The sequence below is a fragment of the Chiroxiphia lanceolata genome, chromosome 22, assembly GCF_009829145.1.
Source record: "Chiroxiphia lanceolata isolate bChiLan1 chromosome 22, bChiLan1.pri, whole genome shotgun sequence".
In the NCBI taxonomy this organism is placed as follows: Eukaryota; Metazoa; Chordata; class Aves; order Passeriformes; family Pipridae; genus Chiroxiphia; species Chiroxiphia lanceolata.
In genome coordinates, this window is record NC_045658.1 from 5,993,865 (window position 1) to 6,015,835 (window position 21,971).

At 44.0% G+C, this 21,971-nt stretch overlaps 1 protein-coding gene across 1 annotated transcript; it reads right to left on the minus strand.

The window, feature by feature from the left end:
• Window positions 1–2,397: 2,397 nt before the first annotated feature.
• Window positions 2,398–21,659, minus strand: SSU72 (SSU72 homolog, RNA polymerase II CTD phosphatase). The gene is made up of 5 exons (XM_032708737.1): window positions 21,478–21,659; window positions 15,444–15,587; window positions 5,730–5,869; window positions 3,904–4,022; window positions 2,398–3,016 (listed from the first exon to the last, which is right to left on the minus strand). Exons 1-5 carry the CDS (start codon window positions 21,555–21,557, stop codon window positions 2,915–2,917), a joined length of 585 nt encoding a protein of 194 aa, XP_032564628.1. The 5' UTR covers window positions 21,558–21,659; the 3' UTR covers window positions 2,398–2,914.
• Window positions 21,660–21,971: the final 312 nt, after the last annotated feature.

Sequence of the window (21,971 nt, forward strand, 5' to 3'; positions counted from 1 at the left end):
TCAGAAGGACTAATGTGGAGAGAATGCAGCTGGTTACTCTGCTGGTTGCAGAAAACAGAAGCATTTTTGAAGTAACAGCCAAATCAAATCACAGGAGAGAGCAGAGAACCTGAAGACAAGTCCCAAGGAATTGCATGGAAGTGAAGTTTTGCCTGGCTACCAGCCCATGTTCCTCGTCTCTGAGCCATCCCCACGAATTAGGCATTTTAAAGCCACCTCTCCTGGCCTTAGGGGAGCTGGGAGAATATCCCAGATATTTTTCCCATTTTCTTTAAACCAAAGTTTCTCTTGAAATCTTTTGACACAGAAAACAGCTTCGACCCTGTGTTTAGCCACAGTTTTATACCTATACATACATACTTCGTGTACCTCAAACAAGACTAGGACACCATAAAATTCCTGAACAAACTGAGCTTTTAAAATGAGAGGATTTCAACGCAAATGAAGCGTGTGGAGACAAAGTAACTACATAAATGCATAGATTTTTCAAGTTAAATGAGAAGTAACGTGTCAGAGTATGAACAGCTTTAGCTGAAGAACAAGTTATGCTCACAGAAAGCTGAAATACTGACTGTGGATCATTCAGAATACTGACTTCTCCTTCCAGATCATCCATCCATCCATCCTTCTGCACACTGGTAAATAAACAGGTGACAAATGACCAGCTCCAAGTGCTGCTTTGCCTTATGAGCAGAATGTTTAGGATGGAAAGAACTGTTCTGCAACATCCTGTACACTCTATTATGGTTTTAGGCTTCTTAGTTAAGAGATGCATTGAAGTTCTAATTATTCCACACTTAGCACTACAGCAGCCAGAATTCTCTGCCAACCACACACACGAGAAGTGCAACCTTTCTGTAATAAAGAGGACTCTGCTGTGAATCTCCATATACACACAAAACTTGGGTTAAAACATCCTGTGTGGGTTTTTCCTGCCTTCCTGTGAGATAACAACAAAGAGCTCTGTTTATTACGAACGAAGTTGAAAGCAAAACCATTTTTCAAACACTCCCCAGGTTTCACCTTGCCAAGAGCAGAACTCGGTGCTGGTACCGCATGGGGAAGGAAAACTCTGCTCAAAATGCTCAGCACTGTGCCTGCTTGGAATGCCTTTTTAAAGAGATTCAAAGTAAAGCAGTTCAGTCCTCACAGAACCATCTCCTTCCCTTGGCTGTAAATATCCCCATGGTAACAGAGATGGTATCAGACAGACAAACGAGGAGGAGCAGAGGAGGCCAAGGAAATCCATCAAACACAGAGTCTCCAGGAACAAAATGGGACAGGACAAGCCAATTGGAAAACACACACCCTGCAAACCTTATCACAGCTGCTGCTCCAGCTCCCCAGCCCCTATTTGTTCCCTCCACAACATTTTTAAGTATTTTTAACAGACAGGCAAAACAGCACAGGTAATTCAGGGATATTAAACGCTCCCAGGACCCGAGGATGATGCACTGACCCATTTGGACACTGTCCAGGACACGGATTGAGCTGGCAGAGGTCTAAGTTTTACCACAAAGCAGTTGAAACCACAGCCAACCCCCAAGATCCCAGGAGCAGTGAGGTGTAAGGTTTCTTTGGGAGCCTGACTGAGACTTCGGGATTTGCAGCTGCCAAGAAGTTATTTTCCAACAGGGACTTGCAGTTCTCAGGTGTGGAACCCGAAATGCTGCTCTTTAACACCTGTGTGTTCACAGACAGAGGTTAAGCAGCATCACCTCATGATTTACTGCCACACAGACAAAGCTGTCTGCACAGAGGGGTGACACTGACCTGAGCTGAAAGTACTTGCACCAAACCCCTGCATGTGCAAAACAGTTAACAAGGAAAATGAGGTAATTCCTGCAAGCTGCCAGAGGTTGGTGATGGAATGGGAGAAACCAGGAGCACAAACCCCACTTGATGCTGCTTCACTTTGTTTGTTGTCCTCAGCTACCCCAGAAGAGCCTCGTTTGCTCCAAGTTGTTCACAGGTTCCTTTAACAAAACAACTTTTAAGATCCTCTCTTGCCTGTAAGCAACAATGCTCTCTCTACCAGTCACACTTTGAATGTGCAATAATTTGGTCTCACTTTTATCAGTTTGAGCAGACACTTGCTCTGTTTGTGCACACGTACCCACTTTCTGGATTTTGAGCCATAACAACCACATTTACTGTTGCTGTAAGGGAGGAAAATGCTTCTATTCAAAATTGCTTTGGTTAAAAAAAAAAAACCACCCAAATTTAAATTATTTCTGTTGACAGTGGAGTTTGCCATTTCTCCCCACCTTCCTCACACATCGGGCCCTGACTGCTACAGCTACAGCCTCTCAGTTTATTCATCTCACACAGATACTTTGTGTTTTACCTCAAAAAGAACAGACACTTCCTCAGCTGCTACTTTGAAAACAGACAAACTTAGAGGTTTTTCATTTTTATTGGATGCTTCCAACTTTATAGCTAATAATATACAGATACTCAGTTATTTAATTGTTCCATTCATATCCTCAGCCATTCTGTCACATTAAATTTAAAAAAAAAAAAAAAGCCAAAAAAAAAAAGCACAACTGAAATAAAATAAATTTGTAAGCTGGAAAAATACATTATAAACTTATATTCAAGAAACATTCTCTTTATAATTAAAAACCTACTTGTAATAATTAAAGTAGGATTTAGAAAAGAACTTGAATTTCATTTTTAAATAGGTGGCCTTTGTGTATACTTTTCATCATTTCATATGTACAAGCCCAACCAGTACCTCTGCCTACCTGTGACAGAACACCTGAAACAAAAAGACACTGAAAAGGAGTTTTTAAACAAACAAACAAACAAACAAAAAAAGATCAATATTCATTTTCCAGGAAAATACAGTATAATCAGAAATTTAAACACATGCTTCCCTCATCTGTATTAAGGCCTAAGAGACAGATGTGCTTTAATAAAAGCAGACAGTATGAAGAAAAGTCCTTCCACTTTTCTCTTCAAATTCCTGTAACAGCTCATCTATTTCATTTTCCATGTCTTCTGTGTGCTGTATCTAGAAGAGAAAAAAGACTAAGCAACCAGACTCCAAGGATATGATGCTGTTTAGAAAACTCTAAGAATCCCAGGCTTTTGGCTCCCTGGGAAATCTAACCCAGCAGAGGCTGTGCCCAACAGTGCAGCCCTTGGGTGCTTTATTGACATTGCCAGCACTCCCAAATGCACAGATATTCTGCTTTATGTTTATCTGCAGATCCTTCCTTCCCCAACCCACCCAACTGGCACTTCACTAGCACTTTGTTGAGTAGGCAACATCCCTCCCCACCAGCTAAGAACCCTCCAGAATAGCTCCAGGCACACACTGAACAGATGGCTAAAATTTCAAGTCCTTGAACCCTCTTAGGCTTTTTGAATCTGGAAAGGATTTGAGACCAAAATAGACCACACAGGCTGGAGTTAAAAAAAAGAAAGCCTGTTGCCACCCTGGAATAGGTGAACTCCTCAACCTGGGCAGTGTAAAAGGACACAGGTCCTTCCTCTGCTCTCAGTTCCGTTGTCTGAGTGCAGCTCATTTCAGTCTTACACCAAGGGCTGGGGCACCAGTGTTTTGTTCCACATCACACACACAGCCCTGGGGTGCTATGAAACACACCTATAAAGGGATTTTTTTTCAAGAATACCAGGATTCAGAATGCAACTCTGACGTTTAAATCCCACCTAATTCAAATTGTTTCACTTTGGAAACCACGAACCCGTGGTTAAGTTCATCTATTTGCCCAAGAGCTCTGAAAATAACCAGGAGAATCTGGGAACTTACAATCCTTGACATGGATTTTACTGTCCCCTCTTCTGCAATATGCAGCACCTTTCAGGAGCACTAAGCAAAGCCCTGCCCCCTGTGCAGTCCCAGGCACCCCCAGGCAAGGAGCCCTCTCTACTTACACACTGGCAGAGCTCACAGATAAGGAAAGCACCCAGAGTGGCCTCCTCGTGGTTATCCTGAATGTCCACATTGATCACATGGACTGGCTGACACGTCTCCTGCTCTCTGGAATTTAAATCTATTTGAAAACAAAACACACGTAACAGCAAAACTCGGGGTGGAACTGTATCGTGTTTTACACACAAAGTATTAACAAGGTTTTTAAAAATGCACAGGCAATGTCACATCAGTCTTTCCCAAACCAGTTTTTAGAATATTTTTTTATTTAACATTGTCTTACACATTGTCCCTTTCATTTCAAAAACGAGAAATGGATTTTGGACACAGAATAATTCAGATTTGTGGAAGGGTCACGCCAGTTTATTTGCCCTGCTCAAGGAAGGTTACTGCTCACTCTAAAGACCACAATCAGGAGTCTCAAAAATCAAGAAGGATGTTGGGCTTCCTCACCTGGAGGGTTTTAATTGCTCCTTTTTTAAAAAAAACCACTGTTCATCCAGCACTCTGAATGTGACACTGCAAGGTGAACTCCTACAAGTCACATTAAAAAATTCTAGCTTTAATGTGTCCACTTATTAACAGGGGGTGGAGGGGGAAAAAAACCCTCCATCCTTTTCCTACTAGTGGGCCCTTGTACTATTGCTGTGCCTCTCTAACACCCTTCCTACTTGACATAAAAGTTCTCTCCCATCCCCATCCTGCACCTTCATTTTGGCAAACCCGTTGAGGCCTCCACGGGTTTCACACCCAGAGCCATTTGGGCTGATTGTGAAGGGCATTATTACCATGAAGGGAGAGAGATGCACAACTGGAAAATCAGCAAGGGGTTGATCTTCCCCTCCCTTCCTCAGGATACTCACCTAAAACAGAGGGAAAGCCACTTTCTACATGAGGCATGCTGCACTTGCTGAAGGCTCCCTCAAGTGCCAGAGCTGCCCTCAGAACTCACTCACACATTTCAACCCTTCCCTTAAGCATTCAGAACACTGACCCCTTGCTTTGCAGGAGCCCAAATGTGCCCTGCACTGCCTGTGACGTGACCACTGAGGATGGAAAAGCCAAGGCAACAGCCCTCTAAGTTGTGTGTATGATACTAATTGAGCTGGCTGGTCTTTCAGGGTGAAAGGAACCCCTTAAATCCTGTATCCAGCATTTCCAGAGGCAGACAAGGTTTTTCAGCCCAGGAACTGAGTCACTGCTGAGAGCCCAAGGTTTTGGGTGAGTTCACATGGAGCCTGTGCACTGAGATCACGTGGCACCCAACCCCCAGCCCAGATGCTTCTGGCACATCTCACTTTGACTCATTCAAGGCAAAGCCATGCCACGTTTGCACAGTGTTAACAACACTCAGGAGCAGCTTCTCCACCTGTACAAGAGGTATTTAATGTGGATAAACTGCTCAGTAGGTCACAGGAAGCCTTCTGCAGGGAAGGGAAGTTGCATAAGGAAGAGATCTTAAGCCTCCATCAACCCAGAGTGGAAAAATGCTCATCTCATACAACTTGTTGGGTTTTGAGATCCATGGGCATTTCCAAACCAAACATGTTACCTGAGTTTCTACAGATTTCCTTATGTCAGCCCTTAATATTGCTACACATACACACTCCCTGTAGCTGCCAACATCTTTTAGAAACAAGTGCTCATCCATCCCAGGTCTGGTACACAAAGTCTACATCAATGACTGCAAGCTCTTGTCCCCACTGGTGTTCCAGCAGCAGCAGTTGGAGGAGACAGAGGTGGTTCCAGATTTGTGGAGGACTTCAGGGAGGAGGGAGGGGAAAAAAGCACCCAAAGTTAACTTGGTTTATCAGTTCAAGGTCCTTACCTTCTACTACTTGATCATAGACTCTTTCTTCACACGTTAGGATCAAATCAAAAACATCTTTGCAGTTCTGGAATCTCTCTGGTCGTGGCTTGATTCTCTTATTTCTGTCCAACATGTGTAAAATTCCATTCTGTGTGTATCTGAAGTCGCTTGAGTTAAGTACCTTCACTTTAAGACAAGTCACGTTTTTGAGCAAATGACCAGTACAAGTTAAATTATTACTGTATCTTTAAAATAAGATTCTTTCTGTTTGCAAATATAAAGTTCAAAGACCATTAAAGAGACTCCCAAGATGACAGTGTGACCCCCATCAGGGTAATTCATGCAGAGACCTGTCACTGTCACCAGTGCAATGGCAGGACAGCTTTAGGAGGCCCTCAGAAGAGCTCAGAAGGACAACTTTTCTTGGGCAACTATTTTTGTATCCCTAATGTTTAGAACACACAGCCTGCCCTGTTTGCATAAGCACAATGTCCTACATTCACTCCAGGGGCCTCCCTCTTCAAAGGTAATCCCAGGGTGTCTGTGGTGTCACCTGCACAAAGCCCCACCTGGGCCTTGGGTTTATGCAACTGAACTCCCAAAGAAAGTCAAGGAAATAACAGAAGCACATCCCTTAAAAATATCCCAAGATACATTCCCATTTAGGGAATAAGAAAAACACTGACTTTATGCCTGTCAGAGCCTCATCACCGTGTGAAAGGAATCTGTTATGCTGCCTGGGAGCTATATTTGTGCTGCTACTGTAACCTTGAGGTTTAACAACCTGCATCCCCCTTTCAGGCAGGATTCACCAATCCCACCGTTTCCTGAGCCTTCTGGGACACACAGTTCCACCAGGAGCACTCCAGGGTTGACTGTCACACGAATCTACTCGCCTGAGTAAAACCAAACTCCCTCTGAAGGCCAAGCTTTATGGGCAAATCAGGAATGCCAGGAAAGGTTTGAATGGAGAAAGCCTGGAGGCAGATGCACCTCTTCCTTACTTTGACACTGCTGTATTTTTAGCCATCTAAGTAGGTATTTTTACATTCAAATAGCAGCCTATAATTTCTTGAGGTAACAGGATTCTGAGAAAAAAAAAAATCATTAGTAGCAGTACGTGAGGGGTCATCTTGGTTTATTTCCTTGTTGAAAAGGTCACATAAATGTATTTCTTTTCAGAGAACAGTCCTAATATTTTTGTAACAAAAGACCAACAACTTTCTGCCTACCTTTTTGCAGTTGCCCTCTGATAGCTCAAGTTCTACTCCCCCTTGGTAGCCAGATGTGCACCATGTGCTCCAAGGTGTTCTTGAACAGTCTTCAAGCAAACAGCCTCCAAAGCTTTCAAATATTTCAAGTGTTTAAGCTCTGTCAAGAACTGAACCCATCTTTCTACCTATTAGATCTACTTTATGTTGCAAATATACTGGGTTCTTTTGTGTCTGCACCACTGCACTTCAACTACTTCAGATTTCAATTCTGCACCACAAATGGAATGATAAGCTGTTTATCACAAATATATGTCGTCAATTCTCTCTCTCAACCAACTGACTTGGACCACACTTCTTTTCTCCAGGTCGCTCCCAAGCCTTTTACCACTCTTCTTTCCCGAAAGATTTCTCCTTATATTATTAAAGAATTGTCCTTCATAGCCCAAAGCTTTCTCACAAGCAGCTCCTGCACACCAGCACCCACTGCTTCCTCCCAGCACCCCTGTAAACTCTCCTTGGGTTTGTCATGCTTGGGAAAAAAAAAAACCAAACAACACTTTGATGAAGCCATTTCAGACCTCTGGTTATTTCTAGAGCATTTTGAAAATTACTGCATTTTCAAAATACCTGTCAACATCTGGCTGTGCTGCTTTGTTCTGTTGGAAGGGGAGCCCTTTCTGGGCTCCGTGGTCCTTGTTTCTACATCATGCAGTTCAAGGGGAAAAAAAAAAAAAATCCACAACATCCCACACACTTTTTTGGGTTCTCTTTTTTCCCTTTCTAGGATAAAATGTTGCTGGCATCTGTCCCCTAGCTTTCCTGACTGAGCCTGGAGACAGAATTACGCATATTCCAAAAACCCACACAAGCTTTCTGCCTCACAGCCGAGCTTTCTGCTGCCAACTTACAGCTATTTTTTTTTTTTCCTCCAAGGGTCCATCTGCCTATAAAAGGAGACTGAAATAAGCAGTTAAAAGATTCATGACACTTTCATATTTGGTTGCCTGAAATCTTTTTCACCTGGCAGAAAGGAGCACAGCACCCCCCAAGCAGGCAGAGGGATGTGGACTGCCCCCAGTGCATAATCACAACCCAGCTTCCTTCTCTTTGTGAGCTCAGGTGAATGCAGATCCTACAACTCATTAATGGTTTCCACTACACTGCCAGATGTGGAATCACTGAAGTCAGGCTCTGCTTTCCTTCCAACAGATTTTAACTCCATGCTCACCTATCCCGTGCATCTCTGCTCTTTCTCTTCAGCAGCCACTTCTTCAGCAGGTCCTCCCAAGATTTCCACCTGCCTTTCCCTGCTGTCACACCTTCCCTGCCATGCTCACACTCAACAGAACATGCCTGCATTTCTCTAAGAGGCCTTCACCTCCTGCAATCGACTGGCATAGTAAATCCATCACATTTTTACAGGGAGTCCAGCTCAGAGTTCACCTTTACTGCAGTGACTGTGCTAAACAGATCCACAGTGATGAAATCCCTGCCTGACAGCTCAGCAATGGAAAGACTTGATGTAAAAAGGAGATGGTGCAATACAAGTTGGGTTTTTGCAATAGATGCACCAGTGTTGCTCATTCTTATGGACATGGCCAGACCCACCTATTTCTATTGTTTCTGACTGTGCATTCTCTCCTTTTAGCTAAGGACACCCCATAATAATCTAGTGATGAAGATATACAAGTATTTAAAAAAAGGAATTACGTGTGTGTTTGGATAAACCCCTAAAGCTTTCACAGCTTCTGCCACCCAAATTTAAAATTCCTGTCCTAGACACCAGAAATGCCTTTTACCAAACATCCCTCACCCCTCCAACCACTTTATCAATAATTTGTGTCACTGACAGGGTGAACACTTTTAGCCATGAGCATAAAGTCTCTAATCCTGTATGATAACAGAAAAGTGATCTTACTGATCCAAGTATTCAGTAACTTTCATTTTAACTCCCACGTGAAGCTGAAGCTCCCAAGTGATCTGAGCTGAAAAGTTTTGGGGTATATAAATTAATTACATAGTCATCTAAAATCCCCATCCCTGGAAGTTGGTTGGATGGGGCTTGGAACAACCTGGGCTACTGGGAGGTGTCCCTGCCTATGGAGAGAGGTTGGAAGGAGATGATCTTTAAGGTCCCTTCCAACCCAGGCCATTCTGCAAAAATACACTAGAGGCCACTTCATTAAATGTAATTGGGCAAAGAACATTTGCTAAAATGTATACATACTTTTTAGTGCATGGAGGGGGAAATCTTTAAATTAATGGTTGGCACCCAAAGTTTCTACATCTTCAAAAAAAGCTGACATGCTGATTATTCCCTGTGGTGCAGCTGCCACCATATTCAAACATTGCTGTTCTTCTTTGGGAAAACCAGCAGCAGAGCAGAATGCTTCTCACACTTCCATTTGCAGGTCTCTTTTCTACACCATCTAAATTTATTTATTACTACCTGCATTATAAACACCTCACATTGTGTTAAACCCTGCTTGGCAATTTGTCTAGGAAGTAGATATTTCCTTAAAGGATGTGTGTGGGGAGGGTGAGGCTGCCCAACCTTCTTCCACCTTCAGCATCAGCTCCTTTCACAGGGAATGAAAGCCTGAAAATGGGCCTGGGCACTACAAATCTACTTTCCAAGCTCGGTGATTATGGTTGCAAGAACTGCCTTCACTCCACAGCCAGAGCACAAACTGCCTTTCACTTGAACTGAAACTGGGTTGGGTTTAGTACAAACCAGTTTGGTCACAAGTCTTTCATGGTACTCTAAACACTGAACCATTCTATGATTCTACTGGATTCAAAACGAAAAGAGAGTAGGTTTAGGTGGATATTGGGGAGAAATTGTTCCCTGTGAGGGTGGGGAGGCCCTGGCACAGGTTGCCCAGAGAAGCTGTGGCTGCCCCATCCCTGGAAGTGTCCAAGGCCAGGTTGGAGCAACCTGGGACAGTGGAAGGTGTCCCTGCCCATGGCAGGGGGTGGAAATGGGTGATCTTGAAGGTCCCTTCCAACCCAAACCATTCTGTGATTCTTCGATTCTAAAATAGGCCATTCCAAACCATAACAAACATACTAAGCTGGGTTAAGTAACATTTCTGGTAACATCTGTGCCTGCATTAATGACCTGCAAAGAACTGAGCTTGTTTTTCCTTGTGAAGGACAACTACCTGGGATTTTTAAGCTACAAACTGCACTGAGAAGTCCAGCTGAGCCCGCTCAAAGCAGCTGGTCCAAATACAACCACGTGCCAGCCCTGCTCACTCCCTCAAGCCTGGCTGAGCCCCAAAGCTGAGGGTACCTACCCAAACATCAGCAGAAGCAGGAAACATCTTGAGTTTAAGCCCAGTGCTCAAATGCCAATGACTTGTTGGTGCTGAACAGCTGAAACAGTATTTGGAGATGAAAGTGGAGAGAAACAAGTTGTCAAAGGGGAAAAGAAATGGAGCAATGGGAAAACCAAAGACCTGGAGAAGGGATGGCACAGATCTACTGAAGGGACTAAAGGAAGATAAGGATACCAGAGACAGACCACAAGATGACTTTGAAGATGTGTGGCACGTCTGCCCACATCACCCAACAGCTGCACCTCAGCCAAGTGTGAACTTCAAGAGGAGTTTGGATTGCTGGAATGTCCAGTGTTTGATCACTTGGCTTAAACTCCTGCCAAGCTCAGTAAGTGACAGGGACATGTAAAAAAGGAATACAACAGTCACTCAAAACCAGTGGGCAAGAAAGTTCAGAAGTGTCACCCATGACTTTCAGATGCTCTTCTCAGGTTTGGAAAACACTGCCAGGTTCCAGAGGATGAGCAGCAAATGTCGTAGGACTGGGCTGAAGGGGGGGAAGAGCTTTGAGGAAGCTGTGAGGAGAGAGAGAGGTCTGTGAGAGAGAAAGAGTCACCCCATTTAACGTCTCAGGGAAGCAGGGGCTGCAACAGCCCTTCTCAAATTGCCTTCTGCTGCTCTCACTGCTTTGTGCCGTGAAACTCAAAGGTAATTTTCAGCTACCTGGAGTTAGAGCTGGAGAGGGAACCTCAGATAAAGCAAACCACAAGCATTACAACCCCTAAATCAATTAAGCCGTTTCATTTAAGGCATCTGGGAAACCTGAGAACACAATCACAAAGACAGCAGGGCCACTCTGGAACAGCAGCATGCAGGGGAAGCAGCACGCTGGATGAGTCTGCAGGAGACAGTCCTCAGTGCAACACTGGCTTGCAATCAATGCCAGTTTAAGAAATTACAGTCACTACCATGAAAATGGATTTGGAATTATTGTAAGGAAAAGAAGGCATAAGCAACCCTTATGCTGGCACAGAAGTTTTGTGGTAATGGGAGGTAAAGTCTTCAATGCTCCCCTCCTTCAAGTCATGATGAAACTGCCAAACCTGGGCCAATAAATGAAATCATTTCAATTCTAAATGGATTTTACAAGAGTCCTCAGCCTCAGATAGGATCCTGCAGTCAGAATTCCTTAGAGCATCTGTTCAGGACTCACCTTGGCTAAGGAAATAAACCTTCCAAAGACTAGCTGGCAGACTGACAGCATGGCAGAGATGTTTTAGATGCTGAAAAGCACTTAATATTAGATTGGAGTCTGCAGTTTCTACTGTGTCCCTAAGTTCAAACACAAGGGAAATAAAATTTAAATAATATATTTCTGGTTTATATATTTTTAATAATTTGATATCTTTCCTTTTTAATGTAAATGAAGCCAAGATTAAAGGCATTCTGATCAGAAGTCAGACTAAAAAGTACTGAAAAATGCTGCGTTTGAAAGGCCTGGGACTTTGTGAAGTGTGTTGGTCTTATGGAGAAAAAGGGATTGGAATTCAGCTATGGCTGGAAGCATATTGATTCACACAAATGTGCCTCTTAGAAGCCTCTTCAAATCCAGTTTAAACACTGCTTTCCACCCTCATTCCTTCCCTCTATTTCTAGGAGCACTGAAGTACTTTGAAAGACACGTTAAGGAAGAAAATGAGACTTGTACTGCACTGGCTTTGGAAGAATTTTGCCACTGACAGGTAGGCCATGACTTCAACTATTTTTAGCTCTTGGAAGGTCAGGCTTCAAAAAAACCAGAGAAGAATAAAACAAACCCAACCTTAAAAAAACCCCCAAAACCCAATCCTAAACATATCTAAAATAAACCACCCCAGAGTGGTCTCCAGACACAGAAGCTATCCTGCTGACCACTGCAATGACAGCTCAGAACAGAAGCTGACAACTGCTTATCAGCTCAAAATCCATGAGAAAACCTGATAAAATGTAAGACAAATACATGCATGAAGAGCTTACCTGAAGTAGAATTAAATAAGTTACTGCTCAAGACTGAGCTACAAGGCAATACCACATGGGCATCCACCTTCAACATGGAGTTCACAGAGAAGAACCAGATCCCAATCACCAAGATCATCACTACCTTTTTTTTTTTGACAGAAAAGAATCAATATGTCTTCAAGTGAGATGTACCAAGCCAGTTTTTCTTCTTCACTTCTGAAATTTTCCTTCTAACAAGCACACCTTTAGGAACTTCTTGAGGACACCTTTTCCACCCTCCCCTCAATTTTATATCCTCATGTAACTAAGGAGCTAAAACTGGAATCCTATCTACAGTTACAGAGCAGGTCACATTAAAAGAGGAGGTAAAACACAGGGAAGAGAGCAAGAGGCCAGGTTTGCAGGTTAGATGTAGGCTGCCTAGAAATCCTAATTAAAAATGCCCACCTATCTAAGGAAATCATTTGGCATCTTTTAATGTGAGGGTCACAGATACACCAGTGTTGAGAAACAGTCAGGGAGTTAGTCAGCATTGATAAAGGACCCAGGAGCTACTGCTGCAGAATTTTGGTCAAATTTCCATTTGAACAGTTCCTATCCCTGGGCATAAAAGCACCTCCTGATGAAGATTTAAACTGGTGTTTAGCAAGTTTCATCCTTGATTAATTTTTGAGTTCACCTGAAGGCAGGGCTCACCAGTTTTGCTCTATTTTTGCTTCATCTTTAAAGTCACCACCATATAATTAGAATTGAGTCCTCAAACCCCCTCACACAGTTGTAAGGAGCAAGTAATCATGATCTTGGAAAGGTGGATCACACGTGCAAGTACAAGGTGGTGTATCTGTACTACACACACAGCCCCAGAGGTGCTGCCTGGCCATGTCTCCTCCAGATTAGCAGCAGAATCTTTCTCTACTGTTGTCCTAGAAACAACAGAAGAATATTTTAAAAAAGCAACCAAAAGCCACATTCAGAACAGCTTTAAATGGTTTTGTCACAGCCCTCTATTAGGGCTCAGGGAATTTAAATGCTATATTCTCCAAATGCAATGGGAGATGTGGGTACTTATTTTAACTATAAGTTTTAACTACCACATCTTAAAAGGCTTTGAAGTACTTCCATTTTAGAGACACTGTAACCACCTACTCAACCGAATCTCTTACTCCTGTGCTTCTTAAATGCAACATATGCCTTCAAGGTATGTGAGCCTGTGCTCTATATTTCGCTAATTAACTATAATGAAGGTGCTTTTAGTCTCTGTAGAGTGGGTTTTTAATAGTTGTCCCCCCTTTCCACAAGTGAAAGGAGAGGTTCAGTGGATCTTCTTTCTAACACAGTTTTAACCTTGCTCTGAGGGAGGTCCAACACTGCAGCAGCTCTTTGCTGTTTGAAACCACTGCTTTCTGAAACTGGGGACATTTCCTTGGGCAGGGAATGTTCCCTGTCCCTTACAGCCACAATTTCACTGAGTATCTGGTGTGCAGAGTGCCTGGGGTCCCTGCTGGCACGTGGGACTGGATGGAGATCACTCCCCAGTGAGGCAGAACTGGATGCTGAGCCCTCACACTTCCCGTGGCTCCTCGCTGCCATATGGGAATGTCCCCAGGACACACCATGTCAGACCACAGGGAAAGGCTACAGGTGAGAGTCATGTCCACTGAGCTGATGAAAGCAAGGCTGGGGAACAGAACAAGCAGCTCAATCATATGGAAACACAGCTCCTTTTGTTTCCCCACCCCAATCCAAGCCCAGGAGAAGAGCAGGCCCTCCCCCCCCACAGGCCATGTCCCCATGCCCACCACCCCTAGGAATTAAGGCTCACCCAAAAGGACTGAGGTCCCTGGGACCCTGGTTCACAAAAAACCTATTCCACACCTCGCTGATGAGAGTAGCTCTGCTTTTGGCTAAAGTCTTTACCCTCAAAACCCATTTCTGGGAATGGAGTTGATTTCTGTGCTGAGTCTTCAGTCTGAAAACCTCAAATTAGCCGAGAATCAAAAAAGCAAAGTCACAGAGGCAATTGCTCCTGCCCTATTTCCCTTGAAATGGCTGTTGTTTAAACCTGCTTTCCTTCATCCTGAGAAAAGGTTTAACTGTGACACTGCAGATACATTTGGGGAACACAGCAACTGTGTCCAGCATGGAGCAGAACCAGGATGGTAACTCCTACACATGCTGAACGGGGGGGCTGGGCAGGCTTTCTGTTGTTTGGGGTTTTTTTTTAAGTACTGCCATACTCAGGACAGCAGCAATGAAGGATGCAAAAAGGAAATCACAAGTCGCTAGTGCTTGTTAAAATTAATTCTCAATTCAAGTTATTTTCTTTTGAAGCAGTTCTTTTAATCAAGATATGGATATGACATACCTCATTATGTTGGGTTTGCAAGATTTGCCTTTTTCTCTATAGGCAGAGGGATTAAAAAAAAAAAACACCAACAAATAAACCAGCACATCACATGTGATACAGTAAGACTATATCCTACATTTTGATTTTTTTTTTTTTTTAAAAAGATCTTTGTTGAAAAAAAGAGTATCTAGAGTGAGTGCCCCAATTTTGTAGGTTTGTGGGTTTTCCTAAAAAAAAAAAAATCAACTTTAAATATAGATATTTTAAAATCATGCAGTTTGACATTAGTCATGGGTTTTAGCAGTGTGCCTAACCCTGATCACCTCTGCTCTCCAGGATTAAATACGTTATTGGGCTCTCCTATGTCCATTTTTTATAATACACTATAGGGTTATTTTTTTCTTGGTGCACAGATCATGTACCACGAAATCCTCAGTGAGAAGGGTGAGCTCTTTAATGAAAGGTATCCTCTCTCCCAGAGAAAGTATCTGTAAACCTTACCTGGCAGTTTGTCTGAGCTAAATACAACATTAATGTCGAGGTGGTCGCTCTTCCCAGATCCATTATCAGGACAGTCTTTGCACTGAGAGCGTGTGATCCACAGTGCAGTGCAGGCAATGGACAATCTGTGAGTACTGATGTGCTTTCATTCAAGAGCTAAACATGTTAACACACTACAAAAGAGCATTTGGGATGTGTGCATTGTAACTCAGCAATTTACAAGGGAGCATTAGAGGCCCATTGTAAAAAACAAAAAAACCTATAAACTGAAATCATTTTAAGTTGCCAGTCAAGTAACTCTGTTCCTAATGCATAATGCCAAGTAATGAATTACACCTTTCAAGGATGAACCACACCGGATTTTTTAAAGAGGCCATGCCAACAGGGATACAGTTCTTTGTCTTTCCTAAGCAGATCATTGTACATCTGATCATATGTTGTTTTGAAGTCATAAACATTTGGCTTGTCCGGGGCTGGTCCTGGCAGTTTCACGTGAGTCCCTGTGCCAAAGGAGCGAACGCTGAATCCTCGTTTGCTGCAAGACAGAAGGGAAGGGGAGAGGGAAGGCAGTTAGACTGGATGATTTCCAACAGGAAAAGCGCTCAAGAACACAGTGAATTTTAAAAACACCTCTCAGCAATCAGCCAAATCACAACCCAACAGTTCAGCAACCAAAGTGGCAATCTGTGTACAGGTTTCCTTGCAGTTACAACCCAAACTCACACACCATTTCTAAAGGAGCACCTGTATTTGATAGGGATTTTCTTACAATTATGGTACACAGCTTTTTGGATGTTTCTTTTGTGCTTTCAGACATCCTGGATTTGCAAGAAAGCATGTGTCTTGTATTCACTTCTCAACAGTACAGTAGAGGCAGAGACGTTTTTCTCTTCATATAAGAAAGTAAGTAAAACTACCAACTGATCAATACTTAAATGTTCTGCTAAAGTCTCTGTGATAACTACATTCTTCTCACTCTGCTGCCCAAACTACCTCTGGTGTAATTTAATTAGCCCAGGACAAACATTTGTGTGCCTGACACTTTGCTCAAGTGCACTGCAAACCATCCAGTGTAATTACATTTACACAAGGGGGGAGATATTCTGCTGGCTGGTGCCTAAAACTGTGGGGCAAATCAGGGGTTGCTCCATTCCATTCTTATGGACAACCACTTGTTTAATAGTTCTAAGTAAAATAAAAAAGGGAGGCAAGAACCTGCTTATCTTTAGGGGTAATGTCAAAATATTCTTTCTGATTAACTGAAATATTTGTACTTGAACCTCAATACATCCTTCAGTAATATTAACAAACATGACAATATATTTGTTGAATAACAGGACCAAAAATAGATTGTTTTCTGGTGGTCTAATGGACACAGTTACATGGTAAGATACTGTTGCTGTTGTTCAGAAGTCCTGAAACATTTGGGTCTATAATGACAGTGTAACTTCAAACAGCGCAAGACCATGACTTAATCTGTTTTTTAAGGACTCCCACTCCCACCTTCAATGATTTTAGCAGAGGCTGAATGGAGTGAACAATGTTAAAACAAAACAGGCAAACAACCCAATGCCTGTGCCTTCCCACTCCCCACAAACAAACCCAAATTTGTAGAGTTTGCCCCTGAGAACAGTGAACAGGAGACTGGGGACCAGTGCAAGAGTCACCCCTTGGTCAGCAAGGAAATCCAGGAGAAGACACCGATTCAAGTTGCCTGTTTGCTTCAAATGGTGCCTTCAAAGTGATCCAAAAATGCTTCTGTGCACAGACTACTGTGATCAAGTTCTGCCCCAAGCTCAGGCACTGCTCTGCAACTATCAACACTTATTTCCTCTCATTCCTCCTATAAGGACACAGCCCCTCCTTTCTCTTTTCTTGCTTCCCTACTTTTTCCTCCAGCAGCTATTTATAGGTCCCTATTTCTGTAAACAGACAGGATACATGATGATTTTTTGCTTCTTTCTGCAGGACTAATGACTGAAAACGGATGCAAGTGGAAAAAAGTGCAATTCTTTGCCCCTCCCAGCCCTCCATCACATGTAACTGGTGCAGTTATGAGTCACTGGTAATTTATTTTCCCTGCAACACTTCCAGACCCATGTTTTTATTCTGCTGCTTCTACTGGACACAAAGTGAGCCATAATATGTATAGAAGAAACTGCAACGCTAAGGAAATAATTTAGTTTCAAATTGATTGTTTTCTTCTATGGTTTCCTCCTAACTTATATTTTTTTTCTTTTAATACTACTCTTTGAAAGAGGTCTGTTTGCATCACAGGCATCAAAACCCCCCGCTGGAAGTGTCCCTGAAGTTTGGGTGATCTCATATAAAACAAAGCAGAAATCTTCATTTTGCCTTCCACACATTAAAAATTTGTGCCTCCAAGGCCCGTGACCCACTGAAAATTACTTCCTTGAATAGCTGGAATAGGTGTTCCTCACGTGGAATTTCATGCTTTGCACCTTGGCAACTGGTAGTGTCAACTTTTACACTGTTTACACACCAGGTAAAACTGCTACGAAATATTCTGGAAGTGTTTCAACACATTTCTTGCAACAACTGGGGCACAGGGGAGGGAAGGATGCCTGCACAGAGTCTTTATTCACCAGCCTGCTTTTCTTAAACAGCTGGAGAGATGCAGTGTGCTCCTGTGGCACAGCCTTTTCAGGATGCACAACTCCTACAAGACAATGTGTATCCAATATTTGTTCTTGGCCTGGCAAAACTACCCAGGAGATGGAAAATAATGAGCTTCAGCTCTGTCATGAACAGCAAAGGGTAAGGCAGACTAACACACTATCCTAGCACTGATTTCTGGAAACGTGGAGCTTAAACATGAACAAAACTATAAATGGTGCCAAATTTCAGGAAGTTGTTTCTATTAATAGCATCGAGACTGACGTAGATAAACTACCAGGATATTAAGGACAAAGTGAGTCAGTGTATGGATTCATTTTCTGCTCACCTCAGTCCGAGTCCAGAGCTCATGACAATGAGTTCACGTGCACTACTCATGTGCCTGTGAGCATTTCCCTCCACAAACCCTCAGAGCTCCCTGCAAATATCCCCTGTCACCAGGAGACAACTGCTGCTGAGAGCAACACAGCACTGCACCAACAGAGCACTCACACACCACAGGGTTGGTACCACTCAGCTTCAGGTACTGACAGGAGAAATATTAATCTGTGCAGACTGAGGTGTGAGCTTCTGTCCACACCTTTCTTCTATTTCGTTGTTATTTCGAGATGTCCCACGTTCTTATAAAGGTATTTTTTCAGCTTTCTGTACAGTCAGAACAGCACAGCTTCTCTTTACAGTGGCCAGTAGTGAGTATTACTAAACTTAAAGCAAATGCAATGAATGCTGCAGTGCCACTGCAGCTGGTAGTGGTGAGGATTTTCAGGGGACCAATCACTGATTTTAACACAACCCTTTCCACAACATGTAGCAGGAAAATAAATACCAACAGTGCCCTCCTCGTAGGCTGCTTAAAAAGCATACTATGCCATTCAACCAACCTAAAAAACCCACCCCCCAAACAACCCCACACTGCTAAAAGCAGGACAAAAGCATTGGTAACTAACTTTGAATACTACCAACTTGCTGTAATTTGCATTATCACTAACAAGATGTCAAATGAAGTGCTTTAATCTAAAAATCTGAGAACATTTCCTTCTTCTTGAGGGCTTACTAATACAGTTTAAGTAGGAAATATAAATGCCAATATCTCACTGTGTTTAGGTGCTGACAGATGAAGCCAGGAGAGAAGCTGTGACTAACAACTCACACAAACAGCACTGGTGTTCTCTCACAGGGTCAATATTGAACTACAAGTCTTACCATCAATATGAAATTTAAGTTTTAGTTACTGTGGTTTCGATATTTAAAACTCTCCACTGCCACTAAGACACTCCTAATTTCCCAAGACTTTGTTTCCCAAAACAAAGGAATATGTGGCTTAAGTGTGTATCAGCATCCTACAGGTTTTCATTACCAGTAGAACAGAGACTCTGAACTCAGTAACTTCTTTTCAAGGTACTACCAAGCAAATACACACAAACAGAAATGTGGAAGTTGCTGCATAAAAATATTTGGTTACAAGAGAAGAGTTAACTCTTCTGCCTCCCTCCTCTGTGTTTGAGGGAGAACCACAGCCTGCCTACATGATCTGTGGTAACAAAAGACAAAAGAAGGAAAATAAAAGTCAAAAAGACCTACAGAACGTGCTGGGTTTGGCTGGGTTAATTTTCTTCACGGTGGCTTTTGTGTTGGTAACAGAGGGATATTTGTTATTGCTGAGCAGTGCTTACACAGCACCAAGGCCTGTTGTGCTGCTCACCCCACCCCAGCGGGCTGAGGGTGCACATCACATGTGATAAATAATGCAGGATGAGTAAGATGTGACCCGGGGACTGGTTACACACACCCAGTCTGACAAGGAGGAGCGTGTCCTCCTGCACAGCCCTTACTGCTGTTCCTGTTTCCCCTTTGCTTCCATGGCCCAACACACCCCTGTGGTGATGGCTCTTATCCTACCAACAAACTTCACACAGACCTCCAGTCTGACTTCTGTTGGAAAATTAGAACAAAGTGTTTTAAACCTGGTTGATCACAAAATACACAAGCACACACTGAAGGCTGGACCCCAGACTCTGTTTTCTGATAGTCCCCTGCACTTCTGATAGAATTTATATCCTTTAAAGTCTTATAATCCACTAACGACATACTTTAAAGTTTCATAATTCCTCAGTTTCTTCCTCTTTTAATCACGGGTTCTTTCCAACTGCAGTGCAACACACAGCAAGACACTGCCTGAACTGGTGAGGCAGGTGGGCTCTGAGCCAACACAGACGTTTTCCTGACGTTTAGTGGCAAATCACCATCCTCATTCCATGGGGCAGTTACTTCCTTATCTTTATTTTGCCGTTTATACAACTACCGACGTAATTACATAAAATTAAACACTTTCCGAACAAACACGTTTTGTTACGTTTTAATTCAAATTTTTAAGGGAGAACAGACTTTAAAAAAAAAAAAAAACAAACAAAACCCGGAACGTTCCCCTGCCACATTTGCCAACCCTCGGTCACACCGGAAGGGATTTATTTCTTCTGCAAAAACGCGACAGGAAGGAAAAGGCCTGACGCTGGAAGCAAATTTAACTTCGTCATTAGCACTCAGGTTGCAATTACAACTCAGTTTCAGCATCATCAGCAGAAAAAACAGCATCATGTTTTCACGGGTAACATCTGATGCCAAGATTAAGCCTTAAAAGCACGAAATGCTGCTGCTCACAGTAAGATGGCTGCCAGAACCAGATGCTTCTATTATTTATTCCTTCGAAGGCCATTGTTTTTTATTTAAATGTAGCACACAGCCTGCAGATAGTTGTTCGGCTTCTTATGCCAGCTACGTGTATTTCTAATGTGAATGTTTCTTTGCAGAACTTTAACAAAATAAAACCCAACCACCTTCGTCATGTTCCTGCAGTGCAAAGGGAAGATTTAGGGACATGATTTCAGGCAGATCAGGTCTCCTCCTGTCCATCAGTGCATCCTCAGTCTCCCATCCCCCCTCTTGAATTCAGCCAAGCTGAAAACACCTGGAGTCCTAAATAGATTAACACTTATAATCTCAAAGACATTTAACGTTCTGAACCAAACACCTGGCCTGGTTTCCCTGCAAGAGGAAAGGGCTCCCTTTCAGGGCATGGAGTGGTTCCAGTCTTCATAGGATGTTACAGGGTTGGGATGGACCTCAAATGTCGTTTTGTCCCACCCCCTGCCATGGGCAGGGACACTTTCCACTAGACCAGGTTGCTCAAGGCCTTGCCCAACCTGGCTTTGAACATTTCCAGGGCAGGGGCAGCCACAACCTCTCTGGGCATCCCCTGCCAGTGCCCCACCACCCTTCTTCCTAACATCTAACCTAGAAATTTCCCCTCTTTCAATTTGTATTCCTTGTCCCTGTTACTACCCCAGCTCGTGACAGAAAGTCAGTCCCTCTCCGGCTTCCCCGTGGGCCCCCTTCATGTGAAGTGGAAAAAAAAAAAAAAAAAAGTGGGGGGAAAAAAAAGGGGAAAAAATAAAAATAAATAAATAAAAACCTAAAATAAATAAATAAATAATTTTTTAAAAAGGGAGCATTTAAGCTTTTCAGACGTCGAGACGCGGGCCCCGTTTTGGGCCTGTCGAAGGGGCCCAGCCCGCGTTTTCAACGCCGGCTCCAGAGGGTCCATCACAGGGAGGGCAGAAACAGCCGCCACCGCCCCGGGACCCCCGAGCCCGTCCCGGGGATGCGAACAGGACGGTGTCCCCAGCCCTGGCACCGAGCAGGGCCCGCCGTGACAGCGGAGCGGCCCAGGCGCGGCCCAGGCCGGGAAGGGAAGTATCCGGCCGGCAGCCTCTCCCCCCGCTCCCGCTTACCTGAGGATGTTGTGCGCCTCCATGCTGCGGTTCTGGTTGCTGGAGCACACCACGGCCACGCGGAGCGGCGCGGAAGGCATGGCAGCAGCAGCGGCGGGGACAAGGGGGGGGGGAACAGGCAGACGAGCGGCTGCTGCCCGCGGCTGCCGGCCGCGGCTCGCACAAAATGGCGGCGCAGCGCGGCGGGCGGGGACGGGACGCGTCAGCAGGGCCGGGCCGCGGGGGCCCCGAGCGGGGGCGGGCGGCGGGGAGGCGGAGCGGCGGCCGCCGCTCCGCCTCCCCGCCGCCCGCCCCCGCTCGGGGCCCCCGCGGCCCGGTGGCTTGTGCGGTTGCTGGGGGGGACACTGCCAGGAATTCGGGGTCTCAGTCCCTGGCAAGTTTTATATGTGGGTCTCCACCGTGCCCCTCAGGCGCGACATGGAGAGGACGGGGTAGTCCCTCCCCTGCTCTGCCGGGCTTGAACATACTTGTGCGTGAGGGTTTGGGGGGGGCAA

Excerpts from the sequence above, each read along its gene's own strand:
- SSU72 (XM_032708737.1), bottom strand. The coding sequence starts at position 21,557 with ATGCCTTCCGCGCCGCTCCGCGTGGCCGTGGTGTGCTCCAGCAACCAG. Across the intron at positions 5,870-15,443 it reads CTTAGGAAAGACAAAGAACT|ATACACACAGAATGGAATTT; the intron begins GTATCCCTGTTG and ends AAGCGACTTCAG. Across the intron at positions 3,017-3,903 it reads TCTGTGAGCTCTGCCAGTGT|ATACAGCACACAGAAGACAT; the intron begins GTAAGTAGAGAG and ends TTTCTCTTCTAG.